Source organism: Rattus norvegicus, chromosome 15, assembly GCF_021556685.1.
Source record: "Rattus norvegicus strain SHRSP/BbbUtx chromosome 15, alternate assembly SHRSP_T2T, whole genome shotgun sequence".
Taxonomy (NCBI): Eukaryota; Metazoa; Chordata; class Mammalia; order Rodentia; family Muridae; genus Rattus; species Rattus norvegicus.
This window is the reverse complement of record NC_141548.1, coordinates 33,736,027-33,754,725: the sequence shown is the minus strand read 5'-3', so window position 1 is coordinate 33,754,725 and position 18,699 is coordinate 33,736,027. Positions and strand designations below refer to the sequence as shown.

The 18,699-nt window shown below is 43.2% G+C and overlaps 1 protein-coding gene across 1 annotated transcript; it reads left to right on the top strand.

Annotated features, from left to right (window-relative positions):
• Positions 1–1,032, top strand: LOC148000961 (igE-binding protein-like). The gene has a single exon (XM_087586883.1). It carries the CDS (start codon positions 1–3, stop codon positions 1,030–1,032), a length of 1,032 nt encoding a protein of 343 aa, XP_087443009.1.
• Positions 1,033–18,699: the final 17,667 nt, after the last annotated feature.

The following is an 18,699-nucleotide window of genomic DNA, read 5'->3' as shown; positions in this document are numbered from 1 at the left end:
ATGGTGAAGCCTGCAAAAGGTACTTCCTTTTGCCCAGAGGTGTGGGAAGAGATGGAATTAAGTTTTCTAGTATTTCTGGATGCTAACGGGTATCAATATCATGAACTCATTGATTTTAAGACTATAAAGCAATTGGCAGAATCTGTCAGAACCTATGGTGTCAGTGCAGCTTTTGTTGTGGCTCAAGTTGAGGGTATTGCTAGATATTGCCTCACCCCTGGGGATTGGGGGATTCTGGCTAAAGCCTGCCTATCCTCAGGTCAATACTTGGATTGGAAATCTTACCTTTATGAATATGCTAATACACAGGCCGCCATTAATCTGGCCTCAGGAGTAGACCCTCAGAGATATTGGGACGCTGACATGCTATTGGGTCTAGGGAGATTCGCTCTGGACCAGTCTGGTTATACAGAACAAGTCTATAGCCAAATTAATGAAATAGTCAGGGCATGGAAAGCACTGCCTAATAGGGGCGCAGTCTCCGGGAACCTTACCAAGGTTCTGCAAGAGCCCACAGACCCTTTTTCAGACTTTGTAGCCCGCATGGTAGAGGCTGCTACCAAAATCTTCGGAGACCCTGATACAGCCATGTCTCTCATTAAACAGCTAGTGTATGAGCAATATACAAAAGAATGTAGGACTGCTATAACACCATACAAACATAAAGGTTTAGAAATTTGGATGAAAGTCTGCAGGGAAATGGGAGGGCCATTGACTAATTCTGGCCTAGCGGCAGCTATGGTGCAATTAGGAAAAACCGCCACCACGGATACCTGTTTCAAATGTGGCCATAAAGGTCATTATCGAAGACAGTGTCCTGAAAGGAGTAAGGGGAAAATTAGCGATAGATCCAAGCAGCCTGGACTATGTCCACGGTGTAAGAAGGGAAACCACTGGGCAAATGAGTGTCGATCTGTAAAGGACTTGGATGGCCGACACCTATCAACAGGATTTGGTGGTGCACGGCCAAAAAAACGGACAACGGGGCCCACGTCCCCAGGGCCCTCAAATATATGGGGCTCTGCAGGGTGACAGACAGGGACAGGACAAACAGAGTTCTTGGCCTTTCCTTCGCCACCCGAAGGACCGAGGAGAGCCACTAAAGGCTCCACAGGACTGGACCTTCACTCCACCACCAGACTCGTACTGACCCCCCAAATGGGAGTGCAGCCTGTAGACACAGATTTTAGAGGACCCCTCCCTAAAGATACAGTTGGGCTATTGTTGGGATGCTCCTCCTCTGCCCTGAAAGGTTTACAGATTGTGCCTGGAGTAATTGACCCTGATTATTTAGGCACAGTAAAAGTCCTGGTAGCCTCACCCCAGGGAATCACTGCCATTTCCCCTGGAGACAGAATTGCTCAAATGCTGCTTCTGCCTAGCTTGCATAAGCGCTTTCCTGCTGAAAATAGAATCAGAGGGGACAGGGGCTTAGGATCTACAGGCTCCCGATTTGCCTTTATCTCATTGAAACTGGGTGATCGTCCAATGTTAACATTGACTGTGGAGGGACGATCATTCCTTGGCCTGTTGGATCATAGTATTATCTCTGCTCATGACTGGCCACCTAGGTGGCCTATGTAAACATCATCTCAGGCCCTATGTGGTCTAGGGTACGAAATGGCTCCTTTAATAAGCTCCAAAGAATTGACATGGAAGGATACAGAAGGGAGATCAGGAAAGATTACTCCCTATGTTATAGACATTCCTGTGACACTGTAGGGCAGAGATGTTTTGATAAATCTAGACATGAGACTGACTAATGATTACTCCCCGCAAATCAAGGATATGATGGCAAAAATGGGCTACGTGCCTCGAAAGGGTCTGGGAAAAAACTTACAAGGACGAGTTGACCCAGTACTGTCTAAACAAAAACAACACAGGACAAGTCTAGATTTTTCCTAGGGGCCATTGAGGGGGAATACCCATTACGTGGAAAACAGAGGAGCCTGTATGGGTTCCTCAATGGCCTCTATCCTCTGAAAAATTAATTGCTGCTGCCGAATTAGTATTCGAACAATTACAATTAGGACATATTAAACCATCCAGATCACCTTGGAATACACCCATATTTGTTGTTAAGAAAAAATCAGGAAAATGGCGATTATTACATGATTTAAGAGTTATCAATTCTCAGATGCAAATAATGGGTCCCATACAGAGAGGTTTACCATTACTCTCCAGCATCCCTGCTGATTGGCCTATTATTATTGATATTAAAGATTGTTTTTAGGGTTGGGGATTTAGCTCAGTGGTAGAGCGCTTGCCTAGGAAGCGCAAGGCCCTGGGTTCGGTCCCCAGCTCCGAGAAAAAAAAAAAAGATTGTTTTTTTTCCATCCCTCTTGCTCCACAAGATAGCGTGCGATTTGCATTTACTTTGCCCTCTATGAATAATGAAGACCCTGATAAGCGCTATCAGTTGGTGGTCTTGCCTCAAGGTATGGCTAATAGCCCTACTATATGTCAGCTTTATGTAGGAAAAGCCCTACAGCCTGTACGTGACCAATTCCCAAAATTAAGAATAATACATTATATGGATGATATTTTGCTCTCAGCTAAAGATTGTGGCACTCTAGAAGTGGCCTATGTGAAAGTGGTTAAGGTGCTTGAAAACAATCAATTGTTCATAGCACCTGAAAAGGTTCAAATGGGCCAAATAGGGGAGTATCTAGGAACTAAAATCACTCCTCATAGTATTTCCCCTTAGAAAATAGAATTATTAAAAGATCATTTAAAAACATTAAATGACTTTCAGAAATTACTAGGAAACATAAATTGGATTTGACCCTATATTAAAATGCCCAATGTAGATTTGCAACCACTCTATGAGATCCTGAAAGGGGATCCTCAACTTACTTCACCCCGTGCTTTAACCAAGGAAGCATGATTATCCTTGAGGAAAGTAGAAGAAAGACTGGAAAAGGCAATGCTAAGAACGTACAAGGAAAAGGAGGATCTCCTTTTGTGTTTACTGAGAACTTTTCGTCAGCCTACAGGAGTGCTGTGGCAACAAGGACCGCTTCTTTGGATTTATCCCCATATTTCTCCTAATAAGACCCTTGAATATTACCCTTCTGCCATTGCACAGCTTGCTGTGTTAGGCGTTAAATCTTGCATTCAGCATTTTGGTATTTTACCCAAGAAAATTATTATACCGAATACTACGGCTCAGATGGAAACATTGTGTCCCTTGATAGATGATTGGGCCATGTTATGCTGTAGTTTTGATGGAGAGTTTGACAATCATTATCCTAAGGATCCTTTGCTACAATTTTTTATTGAACATCCAGTGATTTTTCCTAAGGTCACTGCCTCAGAGCCTTTGTCTGGAGTGTTAGATATTTATACAGATGGCTCCAAAACAGGTGTAGGTGCCTATATGGTTGATTCTCAAGAACCAGTATTAATTCAATACAGTCCAGGCACCCCCCCAAATTACGAAATGTAAAATTGTATTGGACGTTTTTAAAAGATTTCATGATTCTTTTAATTTAATTTCTGACTCTGCTTATGTAGTTAATGCTGTGCGCTCACTTGAAATTGCAGGGCATTCGGTCGACTAGTACAGTATGTCAAATTCTTTTAGAATTACAAAAATTGATTTGGGCCAGAAAAAATAAATTTTTCATACAACATATTCAAGCCCATACTAATTTGCTTTGTCCTATGATGAGTAATAACGCCCTGGTAGATGCTAGTACTCGTAGAGAGTTTATTTTTCATGCCGCTCTGGTTGATCTCGCTAGAGAATTTCATCACAAGTTTCATGTTCCTGCCTTTACTCTTCAACAAAAATTTAACATCTCTAGGGCTACAGCCCATGATGTGGTGTTATGTTGCCAGAATTGTGTTCAATTTCACCACCCTCCTCATGTGGGGATTAACCCTCGTGGTCTGATCCCGCTAAACTTTGGCAGATGGATGTCACACACATATCTCAATTTGGAACTTTAAAATATGCTCATGTTTCTGTTGATACCTGTTCCAGTATTATACACGCCACTCTGATGACTGGTGAAAAGGCGCCTAATGCCATTAGTCATTGCTTAGAAGCATGGGTGGCCTGGGGAAAGTCTGATAGTCTCAAGACAGACAACAGTTCTGCCTACACAGCAAAGTCCTTTCAGACCTTTTGCCGGCAATGCAGGTTGGCCATGGCACAGGATTGCCATATAACCCCCAGAGCCAGGGCATGGTGGATAGAGCACATTGTACTTTAAAAGAGCTGATTCACAAATAAAAAGAGGGAATTGCTAGCGGACAGACACCAAAAGAACAACTTTCTTTAGCTCTTTTTACTTTAAATTTTTTAATTTTAGATGTGCATGCCCGCTCTGCCACGGACCGCCATACTGCCATTACCCATATGACTAATGCAGAAGTAAAGTGGAAGGATGTCTTAACTGGTGAATGGTGTGGCCCAGATCCCGTGATTTCAAGATCTAGGGGAGCTGTTTGTGTTTTTCCACAGAATCAAGAAAATCCAATTTGGGTACCTGAGCGCATGACTCGAAATTGCCTTCTGCTCTTCCTGAAGATGAGACTACGAACCCTACTATTACTGGGAATGGTAATCCAGGTTGATTCACTCACCCTGTGGGCTATTGCCAGATCCTGGCCAGTGCCCATGCCAGTTCATAGCAATTCTACTGTTTTGCCAACCTTTTTCTCCACCTCCTGTTTGCAAGATGTTCCCTGTATAGTGCCAAATGGATAATTGCCCCAATGGTATGCCGCCACTAACTTTTCTCTGTCGCATACCTTATGTTTTACTGTTAAGAACTCTTCCCTGCCCTGTGTTTGGTTGTGTAGGGCCACATTAGCTAATTGGTTGGGTCTTATGAGTGGCAGTGCAATGGGCACCAGGATCATCCTGGCTGCTTTGAGTCAAATTACCAAGGGGATCTCTTCAGCCAGCAGAAACATGTCAGTCAATACTTCTGCTGATTTGAACATTACAACACTGAATATGATGCATAATTGTAGCGTTCTATCACACCCGGGGCAAGGTAACTATACACAGGATAACTCTACCCATCGTAAAGTCTTACCCGCTTGCCCCTTGTATCAAGAGTTCCCACTTGATTTTACCCCATGTCAGAATCCATTTCATAGAGCAAAACAATTCTTGCCAGGATTTGAGTTTTCCCCACCTCTTGGCAAAACACAATTTAATTGGAAACAGAATAAGTCTGGCATGGAAAATCTCTGGCCTTGGTTTCAATGGGTGTTGTCCAATGAGCAAGGGGCATATACATCCCTGACCCCCTTTGCTAGGTTGATGGGTGAGAACTTTACACTGCGTAATGTTTCAGCTACCAGAAAAAATGATACCAGGTTGATCAATATTCAATATAATAACCTCTTGGCAAATGATACTGCCACTAATACTTCAGTATGTGTTAGATCACCTTTTTATCTTTCTCATAAGCACTAATGTAAGCAATGATGTTTTAAATTGTAATAGCTCTGATGTAGTCTGCTATTTAGCTGAATGCTGGGATGGCACCAACGACACCGCAGTGATGGTTAAGATTCCCTCCTTTGTGCCAATCCCGGTGGAGGCAAACCCAGATAGCTTTCCTATTCTTAATTTGCTGAGAGCCAGAAGAGATTTTGGAATTACGGCAGCTATAATTTCAGCTATTGTGCTGTCTGCTGCCACAGCTACTACAACTGCAATAACCATGACTAATCAAGTACAGACGGCTGAGACTGTCAATCAGATTGTAGAAAGAACTGCAGTGGCCCTAGAGATACAAGAAGAATTTAATAACCATTTGGCATCTGGCCTTCTATTAGCTAATCAAAGGATAGATTTAATTCAAGAACAAATTGAAGCACTGTATCATATGACACAGCTGTCCTGCGTTTCCTCCCTTAGAGGTTTATGCATTACTCCTTTGCAAGATAACTTTTCTCAGCATTCTCAACAGAGCAAAGAATTCTTGAATTATCTGAAAGGAAACTGGTCCGTGAAAGCACAGCGACTATCAAGACAATTGCTGATGAAAATTGCTGTCCTTAACAGTACTAGGTTGGACCCCATCACAGTTGAAGATTTTACTTCATGGATCACCAATGCTTTCTCTTTTTTTAAGGAGTGGGATGTTTGCCTGGGGAGCTATCGTCCTCCTGGGATGCGGAGTATGTCTCTGGCTTATTGGCCGTTTAAAAAGAGAACATGCCAGACACAAAGCGGTTGTTTACGAGGCTGTGATCGCCATTGAAAATGGTGCTTCTCCCAACATATGGCTGGGCTCTTTGAAAGATTAAGAGTTCGCCCTAGATCATTTTTGTCACTGTCATGTGGAGTCATTGTATCCAGAGACGGGCAACTTTCCGTGAGCTTGGACCAAACTAAGACACGGGGCCCAGTGGCGATAGGGTAACCCAACGACAGGTAATACTAGGTCTTCGCAAGGAACGACCTAAGACAGGAGCAATGACATATTGGCGTGACACCCTGATCTAGACCAGTCATTTTATTAAACAAAAAAGGGGGAAATGTAGGGAGCGGCGTGGTAAAACAAAGATGGCGCCGATATCCGGTCCCATCTGGTGGTAAACAACAGTACTGCACATGGGCAGGTTTGCCCCTGGCACCAATCTGGCCAGGGTGGTAACATGCTAATGAGGTGGTCCGTGCTCCGCCAATCCCTGAAGAACAAGTAGCATGACCACAGCCTGTTGTGTATATAAGGCAAGCGCATTTGCCGCTTCAGGTCCCCAGTATCAGCAATGAGGTGGTCCTGCAATAAAGGCTGTTGAGAAGAATCTGACCGTGTTGTGTCTTCCTTGCTGGCCAAGGTGGGCACGACATATGAGGAGTGTCATTTCCCTACTTCTTTCTCGGCTTGTTTCTCCTTTCTGTAGAGGAAGGCTACTGATTTATTTGAGTTAATGTTATACCCAACCATTTTGCTGTTTATCAGCTTTAGTAGTACTCTGGTGGTACTTTTGGGATCACTTAAATATACTATCATATCATCTGCAAATATTGATATTTTGACTTCTACTTTTCCAATCTGTATCCCTTTGATCACCTTTTGTTGTCTGATTGCTCCGGCTAGAACTTCAAGAACTATATTTAATAAGTAGGGAGAGAGTGGGCAGCCAGCCTTGTCTAGTCCCTGTTTTAGTGGGATTGCTTCAAGTTTCTCTCCATTTAGTTTAATGTTAGCTACTGGGTTGCTGTACATAGCTTTTACTATGTTTAGGTATGGGCCTTGAATTCCTATTCTTTCCAGGACTTTTATCATGAAGGGGTGTTGAATTTTGTCAAATGGTTTCTTGGCATCTAATGATATGATCATGTGGTTTTGTTCTTCCACTTTGTTTACACAATGGATCACGTTGATGATTTTCTGTCTATTAAACCTGCAAGCCTGGGATGAAAGCTACTTGATCATGGTGGACAATTGATTTGATGTGCTCTTGGATTCGGTTTGCCAGAATTTTATTGAGTATTTTTGCGACTATATTCATAAGGGAAATTGGTCTGAAGTTCTCTTTCTTTGTTGGGTCTTTGTGTGGTTTCTGTATAAGAGTAATTGTGGTTTCATAGAAGGAATTCAATAGTGCTCCATCTGTTTCAATTTTGAGGAATAGTTTGGATAGTATTGGTACGAGGTCTTCTATGAAGGTCTGATAGAATTCTGCACTGAACCCATCTGGACCTGGGCTCTTTTTGGTTGGGAGACCTTTAATGAACGCTTCTATTACATTAGGAGTTATGGGGTTGTTTAAATGGTTTATCTGTTCCTGATTTAACTTTAGTACCTGGTATCTGTCTAGGAAATTGTCCATTTCCTGCAGATTTTCAAGTTTTGTTGAATATAGGCTTTTGTAGTAGGATATGATGATTTTTTGAATTTCCTCTGATTCTGTAGTTATGTCTCCCTTTTCATTTCTGATTTTGTTAATTTGGACACACTCTCTGTGTAATCTCGTTTGTCTAGCTAATGTTTTAATGTAGCTTGTTGATTTCCTCAAAGAACCAACTTTTGGTTCTGTTGATTCTTTCTATGGTCCTTTTTCTTTCTACTTGGTTGATTTCAGCTCTGAGTTTGATTATTTCCTGCCTTCTACTCCTCCTGGGTGTATTTGCTTCTTTATGTTCTAGGTCTTTTAGGTGTGCTGTCAAGCTGCTGATCTATGCTCTCTCCTGTTTCTTTCTGCAAACACTCAGAGCTATTAGTTTTCCTCTTAGCACAGCTTTCATTGTGTCCCATAAATTTGGGTATGTTGTACCATCATTTTCATTAAATTCTAAGAAGTCTTTAATTTCTTTCTTTATTTGTTCTTTCACCAGGTTATCATTGAATAGAGCATTGTTCAACTTCCATGTATATGTGGGCTTTCTTCTCTTTTTGTTATTGAAGACCAGCTTTAGCCCATGATGGTCTGATAGGATGCATGGGATTTTTCTATCTTTCTGTATCTGTTGAGGTCTGTTTTATGACGAATTATGTGGTCAATTTTGGAGAAAGTACCATGAGGTGGTGAGTAGAATGTATATCGTTTTGCTTTAGGATATACATGTTGTATAAATATCTGTTAAGTCCATTTGGTTCATGACTTCTCTTAGTCTGTCTATGTCTCTGTTTAATTTCTCTTTCAATGACCTGTCCATTGATGAGCGTGGGGTGTTGAAATCTCCTACTATTATTGTGTGAGGTGAAATGTGTGCTGTGAGCTTTAGTAAGGTTTCTTTATTTTATTTTTTAATTTTTTTTTTATTTTATTTTTTTTATTTTTGTTTATTTTTTATTTTTTTATTAACTTGAGTATTTCTTATATACATTTCAAGTGTTATTCCCTTTCCCGGTTTCCGGGCAAAATCCCCCTCCCCCCTCCCCTTCCTTATGGGTGTTCCCCTCCCAACCCTCCCCCCATTGCCGCCCTCCCCCCATAGTCTAGTTCACTGGGGGTTCAGTCTTAGCAGGACCCAGGGCTTCCCCTTCCACTGGTGCTCTTACTAGGATATTCATTGCTACCTATGGGGTCAGAGTCCAGGGTCAGTCCATATATAGTCTTTAGGTAGTGGCTTAGTCCCTGGAAGCTCTGGTTGCTTGACATTATTGTACTTTTGGGGTCTCGAGCCCCTTCAAGCTCTTCCAGTTCTTTCTCTGATTCCTTCAACGGGGGACCTATTCTCAGCTCAGTGGTTTGCTGCTGGCATTCGCCTCTGTATTTGCTGTATTCTGGCTGTGTCTCTCAGGAGCGATCTACATCCGGCTCCTGTCGGTCTGCACTTCTTTGCTTCATCCATCTTGTCCAATTGGGTGGCTGTATATGTATGGGCCACCTGTGGGGCAGGCTCTGAATGGGTGTTCCTTCAGTCTCTGTTTTAATCTTTGCCTCTCCCTTCCCAGCCAAGGGTATTCTTTTTCCTCATTTAAAGAAGGAGTGAAGCATTCACATTTTGATCATCCGTCTTGAGTTTCGTTTGTTCTAGGGATCTAGGGTAATTCAAGCATTTGGGCTAATAGCCACTTATCAATGAGTGCATACCATGTATGTCTTTCTGTGATTGGGTTAGTTCACTCAGGATGATATTTTCCAGTTCCAACCATTTGCCTACGAATTTCATAGACTCGTTGTTTTTGATAGCTGAGTAATATTCCATTGTGTAGATGTACCACATTTTCTGTATCCATTCCTCTGTTGAAGGGCATCTGGGTTCTTTCCAGCTTCTGGCTATTATAAATAACGCTGCGATGAACATAGTGGAGCACGTGTCTCTTTTATATGTTGAGGCATCTTTTGGGTATATGCCCAAGAGAGGTATAGCTGGATCCTCAGGCAGTTCAATGTCCAATTTTCTGAGGAACCTCCAGACTGATTTCCAGAATGGTTTTACCAGTCTGCAATCCCACCAACAATGGAGGAGTGTTCCTCTTTCTCCACATCCTCGCCAGCATCTGCTGTCACCTGAGTTTTTGATCTTAGCCATTCTCACTGGTGTGAGGTGAAATCTCAGGGTTGTTTTGATTTGCATTTCCCTTATGACTAAAGATGTTGAACATTTCTTTAGGTGTTTCTCAGCCATTCGGCATTCCTCAGCTGTGAATTCTTTGTTTAGCTCTGAACCCCATTTTTTAATAGGGTTATTTGTTTCCCTGCGGTCTAACTTCTTGAGTTCTTTGTATATTTTGGATATAAGGCCTCTATCTGTTGTAGGATTGGTAAAGATCTTTTCCCAATCTGTTGGTTGCCGTTTTGTCCTAACCACCGTGTCCTTTGCCTTACAGAAGCTTTGCAGTTTTATGAGATCCCATTTGTCGATTCTTGATCTTAGAGCATAAGCCATTGGTGTTTTGTTCAGGAAATTTTTTCCAGTGCCCATGTGTTCCAGATGCTTCCCTAGTTTTTCTTCTATTAGTTTGAGTGTGTCTGGTTTGATGTGGAGGTCCTTGATCCACTTGGACTTAAGCTTTGTACAGGGTGATAAGCATGGATCGATCTGCATTCTTCTACATGTTGCCCTCCAGTTGAACCAGCACCATTTGCTGAAAATGCTATCTTTTTTCCATTGGATGGTTTTGGCTCCTTTGTCAAAAATCAAGTGACCATAGGTGTGTGGGTTCATTTCTGGGTCTTCAATTCTATTCCATTGGTCTATCTGTCTGTCTCTGTACCAATACCATGCAGTTTTTATCACTATTGCTCTGTAATACTGCTTGAGTTCAGGGATAGTGATTCCCCCTGAAGTCCTTTTATTGTTGAGGATAGCTTTAGCTATCCTGGGTTTTTTGTTATTCCAGATGAATTTGCAAATTGTTCTGTCTAACTCTTTGAAGAATTGGATTGGTATTTTGATGGGGATTGCATTGAATCTGTAGATTGCTTTTGGTAAAATGGCCATTTTTACTATATTAATCCTGCCAATTCATGAGCATGGGAGATCTTTCCATCTTCTGAGGTCTTCTTCAATTTCTTTCCTCAGTGTCTTGAAGTTCTTATTGTACAGATCTTTTACTTGCTTGGTTAAAGTCACACCGAGGTACTTTATATTATTTGGGTCTATTATGAAGGGTGTCGTTTCCCTAATTTCTTTCTCGGCTTGTTTCTCTTTTGTATAGAGGAAGGCAACTGATTTATTTGAGTTAATTTTATACCCAGCCACTTTGCTGAAGTTGTTTATCAGCTTTAGTAGTTCGCTGGTGGAACTTTTGGGATCACTTAAATATACTATCATGTCATCTGCAAATAGTGATATTTTGACTTCTTCTTTTCCGATCTGTATCCCCTTGATCTCCTTTTGTTGTCTGATTGCTCTGGCTAGAACTTCAAGAACTATATTGAATAAGTAGGGAGAGAGTGGGCAGCCTTGTCTAGTCCCTGATTTTAGTGAGATTGCGTCGAGTTTCTCTCCATTTAGTTTAATGTTAGCAACTGGTTTGCTGTATATGGCTTTTACTATGTTTAGGTATGGGCCTTGAATTCCTATTCTTTCCAGGACTTTTATCATGAAGGGGTGTTGAATTTTGTCAAATGCTTTCTCAGCATCTAATGAAATGATCATGTGGTTTTGTTCTTTCAGTTTGTTTATATGATGGATCACGTTGATGGTTTTCCGTATATTAAACCATCCCTGCATGCCTGGGATGAAGCCTACTTGATCATGGTGGATGATTGTTTTGATGTGCTCTTGAATTCGGTTTGCCAGAATTTTATTGAGTATTTTTGCGTCGATATTCATAAGGGAAATTGGTCTGAAGTTCTCTTTCTTTGTTGTGTCTTTGTGTGGTTTAGGTATAAGAGTAATTGTGGCTTCGTAGAAGGAATTCGGTAGTGCTCCATCTGTTTCAATTTTGTGGAATAGTTTGGAAAATATTGGTATGAGGTCTTCTATGAAGGTTTGATAGAATTCTGCACTAAACCCGTCTGGACCTGGGCTCTTTTTGGTTGGGAGACCTTTAATGACTGCTTCTATTTCCTTAGGAGTTATGGGGTTGTTTAACTGGTTTATCTGTTCCTGATTTAACTTCGATACCTGGTATCTGTCTAGGAAATTGTCCATTTCCTGAAGATTTTCAAATTTTGTTGAATATAGGTTTTTATAGTAAGATCTGATGATTTTTTGAATTTCCTCTGAATCTGTAGTTATGTCTCCCTTTTCATTTCTAATTTTGTTAATTTGGACGCACTCTCTGTGTAATCTCGTTAGTCTGGCTAAGGGTTTATCTATCTTGTTGATTTTCTCAAAGAACCAACTTTTGGTTCTGTTGATTCTTTCTATGGTCCTTTTTGTTTCTACTTGGTTGATTTCAGCTCTGAGTTTGATTATTTCCTGCCTTCTACTCCTCCTGGGTGTATTTGCTTCTTTTTGTTCTAGAGCTTTTAGGTGTGCTGTCAAGCTGCTGACATATGCTCTTTCCTGTTTCTTTCTGCAGGCACTCAGCGCTATGAGTTTTCCTCTTAGCACAGCTTTCATTGTGTCCCATAAGTTTGGGTATGTTGTATCTTCATTTTCATTAAATTCTAAAAAGTTTTTAATTTCTTTCTTTATTTCTTCCTTGACCAGGTTATCATTGAGTAGAGCATTGTTCAATTTCCACGTATATGTGGGCATTCTTCCCTTATTGTTATTGAAGACCAGTTTTAGGCCGTGGTGGTCCGATAGCATGCATGGGATTATCTCTATCTTTCTGTACCTGTTGAGGCCCGTTTTTTGACCAATTATATGGTCAATTTTGGAGAAAGTACCATGAGGAGCTGAGAAGAAGGTATATCCTTTTGCTTTAGGATAGAATGTTCTATAAATATCCATTAAGTCCATTTGGCTCATGACTTCTCTTAGTCTGTCGACATCACTGTTTAATTTCTGTTTCCATGATCTGTCCATTGATGAGAGTGGGGTGTTGAAGTCTCCCACTATTATTGTGTGAGGTGCAATGTGTGTTTTGAGCTTTAGTAAGGTTTCTTTTACGTATGTAGGTGCCCTTGTATTTGGGGCATAGATATTTAGGATTGAGAGTTCATCTTGGTGGATTTTTCCTTTGATGAATATGAAGTGTCCTTCCTTATCTTTTTTGATGACTTTTAGTTGGAAATTGATTTTATTTGATATTAGAATGGCTACTCCAGCTTGCTTCTTCTGACCATTTGCTTGGAAAGTTGTTTTCCAGCCTTTCACTCTGAGGTAGTGTCTGTCTTTGTCTCTGAGGTGTGTTTCCTGTAGGCAGCAGAATGCAGGGTCCTCATTGCGTATCCAGTTTGTTAATCTATGTCTTTTTATTGGGGAGTTGAGGCCATTGATATTGAGAGATATTAAGGAATAGTGATTATTGTTTCCCTTTATATTCATATTTGGATGTGAGGTTATGTTTGTGTGCTTTCATTCTCTTTGTTTTGTTGCCAAGACGATTAGTTTCTTGCTTCTTCTAGGGTATAGCTTGCCTCCTTATGTTGGGCTTTACCATTTATTATCCTTTGTAGTGCTGGATTTGTAGAAAGATATTGTGTAAATTTGGTTTTGTCATGGAATATCTTGGTTTCTCCATCAATGTTAATTGAGAGTTTTGCTGGATACAGTAACCTGGGCTGGCATTTGTGTTCTCTTAGGGTCTGTATGACATCAGTCCAGGATCTTCTGGCCTTCATAGTTTCTGGCGAGAAGTCTGGTGTGATTCTGATAGGTCTCCCTTTATATGTTACTTGACCTTTTTCCCTTACTGCTTTTAATATTCTTTCTTTATTTTGTGCGTTTGGTGTTTTGACAATTATGTGACGGGAGGTGTTTCTTTTCTGGTCCAATCTATTTGGAGTTCTGTAAGCTTCTTGTATGTCTATGGGTATCTCTTTTTTTAGGTTAGGGAAGTTTTCTTCTATGATTTTGTTGAAGATATTTACTGGTCCTTTGACCTGGGAGTCTTCACTCTCTTCTATACCTATTATCCTTAGGTTTGATCTTCTCATTGAGTCCTGGATTTCCTGTATGTTTTGGACCAGTATCTTTTTCTGCTTTACATTATCTTTGACAGTTGAGTCAATGATTTCTATGGAATCTTCTGCTCCTGAGATTCTCTCTTCCATCTCTTGAATTCTGTTGGTGAGGCTTGTATCTACAGCTCCTTGTCTCTTCTTTTGGTTTTCTATATCCAGGGTTGTTTCCATGTGTTCTTTCTTGATTGCTTCTATTTCCATTTTTAATTCCTTCAACTGTTTGATTGTGTTTTCCTGGAATTCTTTCAGGGATTTTTGCGATTCCTCTCTGTAGGCTTTTACTTGTTTATTAATGTTTTCCTGTGCTTCCCTAAGTGTGTTCATGTCTTTCTTGAAGTCCTCCAGCATCATGATCAAATATGATTTTGTAACTAGATCTTGCTTTTCTGGTGTGTTTGGATATTCCATGTTTGTTTTGGTGGGAGAATTGGGCTCCGATGATGGCATGTAGTCTTGGTTTCTGTTGCTTGGGTTCCTGCGCTTGCCTCTCGCCATCAGATTATCTCTAGTGTTACTTTGTTCTGCTATTTCTGACAGTGGCTAGACTGTCCTATAAGCCTGTGTGACAGGAGTGCTGTAGACCTGTTTTCCTCTCTTTCAGTCAGTTATGGGGACAGAGTGTTCTGCTTTCTGGCGTGTAGTTTTTCCTCTCTACAGGTCTTCAGCTGTTCCTGTGGGCCTGTGTCTTGAGTTCACCAGGCAGCTTTCTTGCAGCAGAAAATTTGGTCTTACCTGTGGTCCCGAGGCTCAGGTTCGCTCGTGGGGTGCTGCCCACGGGCTCTCTGCAGCGGCAGCAACCAGGAAGACCTGTGCCGCCCCTTCCGGGAACTTCAGTGCACCAGGGTTCCAGATGGTCTTTGGCTTTTTCCTCTGGCGTCCGAGATGTGTGTGCAGGGAGCAGTCACTCCTGGTTTCCCAGGCTTGTCTGCCTCTCTGAAGGTTTAGCTCTCCCTCCCACGGGATTTGGGTGCAGAGAACTGTTTATCCGGTCTGTTTCTTTCAGGTTCCGGCGGTGTCTCAGGGACAGGGGTCCTGCCGCTCCTGGGCCCTTCCCCACGGGAGCCCAGAGGCCTTATACAGTTTCCTCTTGGGCCAGGGATGTGGGCAGGGGTGAGCAGAGTTGGTGGTCTCTTCCGCTCTGCAGCCTCAGGAGTGCCCACCTGACCAGGCGGTTGGGTCTCTCTCTCACCGGGTCTGGGAGCAGAGAGCTGCTGCGGGCCGGGATCCGCGGGTGTGGGACTTCCGGTAAACACAGAACGTGCCCGGTCCTAGAGAAATTCTGCTTTCCTGTGTCCCAAGCTCACCAGGCAGCTTTCTTGCAGCAGAAAATTTGGTCTTACCTGTGGTCCCGAGGCTCAGGTTCGCTCGTGGGGTGCTGCCCACGGGCTCTCTGCAGCGGCAGCAACCAGGAAGCGTAAGGTTTCTTTTATGTATGTAGATGCCCTTGTATTTGGAGCATAGATATTTAGGATTGAGAGTACATCTTGGTGGATTTTTCCTTTGATGAATATGAAGTGTCCTTCCTTATCTTTTTTGATGACTTAGTTGAAAATAGATTTAATTCGATATTAGAATGGCTACCCCAGCTTTCTTCTTCCAACCATTTGCTTTGAATGTTGTTTTCCAGCCTTTCACTCTGAGGTAGTCTCTGTCTTTGTCCCTGAGGTGTGTTTCCTGTAGGCAGTAGAATGCAGGGTCCTCATTGTGTATCCAGTTTGTTAATCTATGTCTTTTTATTGGGGAGTTGAGTCCATTGATGTTGAGAGATATTAAGGAATAGTGATTATTGCTTCCTGTTATATTCATATTTGTATGTGAGATTATGTTTGTGTGCTTTTCTTCTCTTTGTTTTGTTGCCAAGACGATTAGATTCTTGCTTTTTCTAGGGTGTAGCTTGCCTCCTTATGCTGGGTTTTAGCATTTATTATCCTTTGTAAGACTGGATTTGTAGAAAGAAATTGTGTAAATTTGGTTTTGTCATGGAATATCTTGGTTTCTCCATCTAAGTTAATTGAGAGTTTTGCAGGATACAGTAATCTGGGATGGCATCTGTGTTCTCTTGGGGTCTGTATGACATCTGTCCAGGATCTTCTGGCTTTCATAGTCTCTGGCGAGAAGTCTGGTGTGATTCTGATAGGTCTGCCTTTATATGTTACTTGACCATTTTCCCTTACTGCTTTTAATATTCTTTCTTTGTTTTGTGCATTTGGCATTTTGACTATTATGTGATAGGAGGAGTTTCTTTTCTGATCCAATCTATTTGGAGTTCTTTGGCTTCTTGTATGTTTATGGGCATCTCTTTCTTTAGGTTAGGGAAGTTTTCTTCTATGATTTTGTTGAAGAGATTTACTGGTCCTTTGATCTGGGAGTCTTCACTCTCTTCTATACCTATTATCTTTAGGTTTGATCCATTGAGTCCTGGATTTCCTGTATGTTTTGGACCAGTATCTTTTTCTGCTTTACATTATCTTTGACAGTTGAGTCAATGATTTCTATGGAATCTTCTGCTCCTGAGATTCTCTCTTCCATCTCTTGAATTCTGTTGGTGAGGCTTGTATCTACAGCTCCTTGTCTCTTCTTTTGGTTTTCTATATCCAGGGTTGTTTCCATGTGTTCTTTCTTGATTGCTTCTATTTCCATTTTTAATTCCTTCAACTGTTTGATTGTGTTTTCCTGGAATTCTTTCAGGGATTTTTGCGATTCCTCTCTGTAGGCTTTTACTTGTTTATTAATGTTTTCCTGTGCTTCCCTAAGTGTGTTCATGTCTTTCTTGAAGTCCTCCAGCATCATGATCAAATATGATTTTGTAACTAGATCTTGCTTTTCTGGTGTGTTTGGATATTCCATGTTTGTTTTGGTGGGAGAATTGGGCTCCGATGATGGCATGTAGTCTTGGTTTCTGTTGCTTGGGTTCCTGCGCTTGCCTCTCGCCATCAGATTATCTCTAGTGTTACTTTGTTCTGCTATTTCTGACAGTGGCTAGACTGCCCTATAAGCCTGTGTGACAGGAGTGCTGTAGACCTGTTTTCCTCTCTTTCAGTCAGTTATGGGGACAGAGTGTTCTGCTTTCTGGCGTGTAGTTTTTCCTCTCTACAGGTCTTCAGCTGTTCCTGTGGGCCTGTGTCTTGAGTTCACCAGGCAGCTTTCTTGCAGCAGAAAATTTGGTCTTACCTGTGGTCCCGAGGCTCAGGTTCGCTCGTGGGGTGCTGCCCACGGGCTCTCTGCAGCGGCAGCAACCAGGAAGACCTGTGCCGCCCCTTCCGGGAACTTCAGTGCACCAGGGTTCCAGATGGTCTTTGGCTTTTTCCTCTGGCGTCCGAGATGTGTGTGCAGGGAGCAGTCACTTCTGGTTTCCCAGGCTTGTCTGCCTCTCTGAAGGTTTAGCTCTCCCTCCCACGGGATTTGGGTGCAGAGAACTGTTTATCCGGTCTGTTTCTTTCAGGTTCCGGCGGTGTCTCAGGCACAGGGGTCCTGCCGCTCCTGGGCCCTTCCCCACGGGAGCCCAGAGGCCTTATACAGTTTCCTCTTGGGCCAGGGATGTGGGCAGGGGTGAGCAGAGTTGGTGGTCTCTTCCGCTCTGCAGCCTCAGGAGTGCCCACCTGACCAGGCGGTTGGGTCTCTCTCTCACCGGGTCTGGGAGCAGAGAGCTGCTGCGGGCCGGGATCCGCGGGTGTGGGACTTCCGGTAAACACAGAACGTGCCCGGTCCTAGAGAAATTCTGCTTTCCTGTGTCCCAAGCTCACCAGGCAGCTTTCTTGCAGCAGAAAATTTGGTCTTACCTGTGGTCCCGAGGCTCAGGTTCGCTCGTGGCGTGCTGCCCACGGGCTCTCTGCCGCGGCAGCAACCAGGAAGACCTGTGCCGCCCCTTCCGGGAACTTCAGTGCACCAGGGTTCCAGATGGTCTTTGGCTTTTTCCTCTGGCGTCCGAGATGTGTGTGCAGGGAGCAGTCACTTCTGGTTTCCCAGGCTTGTCTGCCTCTCTGAAGGTTTAGCTCTCCCTCCCACGGGATTTGGGTGCAGAGAACTGTTTATCCGGTCTGTTTCTTTCAGGTTCCGGCGGTGTCTCAGGGACAGGGGTCCTGCCGCTCCTGGGCCCTTCCCCACGGGAGCCCAGAGGCCTTATACAGTTTCCTCTTGGGCCAGGGATGTGGGCAGGGGTGAGCAGAGTTGGTGGTCTCTTCTGCTCTGCAGCCTCAGGTGTGCCCACCTGACCAGGCGGTTGGGTCTCTCTCTCACCGGGTCTGGGAGCAGAGAGCTGCTGCGGGCCGGGATCCGCGGGTGTGGGACTTCCGGTAAACACAGAACGTGCCCGGTCCTAGAGAAATTCTGCTTTCCTGTGTCCCAAGCTCACCAGGCAGCTTTCTTGCAGCAGAAAATTTGGTCTTACCTGTGGTATCGAGGCTCAGGTTCGCTCGTGGGGTGCTCCCCACGGGCTCTCTGCAGTGGCAGCAACCAGGAAGACCTGTGCCGCCCCTTCCGGGAGCTTCAGTGCACCAGGGTTCCAGATGGTCTTTGGCTTTTTCCTCTGGCGTCCGAGATGTGTGTGCAGGGAGCAGTCACTTCTGGTTTCCCAGGCTTGTCTGCCTCTCTGAAGGTTTAGTTCTCCCTCCCACGGGATTTGGGTGCAGAGAACTGTTTATCCGGTCTGTTTCTTTCAGGTTCCGGCGGTGTCTCAGGGACAGGGGTCCTGCCGCTCCTGGGCCCTTCCCCACGGGAGCCCAGAGGCCTTATACAGTTTCCTCTTGG

Coding starts and splice junctions, on each gene's coding strand:
- LOC148000961 (XM_087586883.1), top strand. CDS start 1: ATGGTGAAGCCTGCAAAAGGTACTTCCTTTTGCCCAGAGGTGTGGGAA.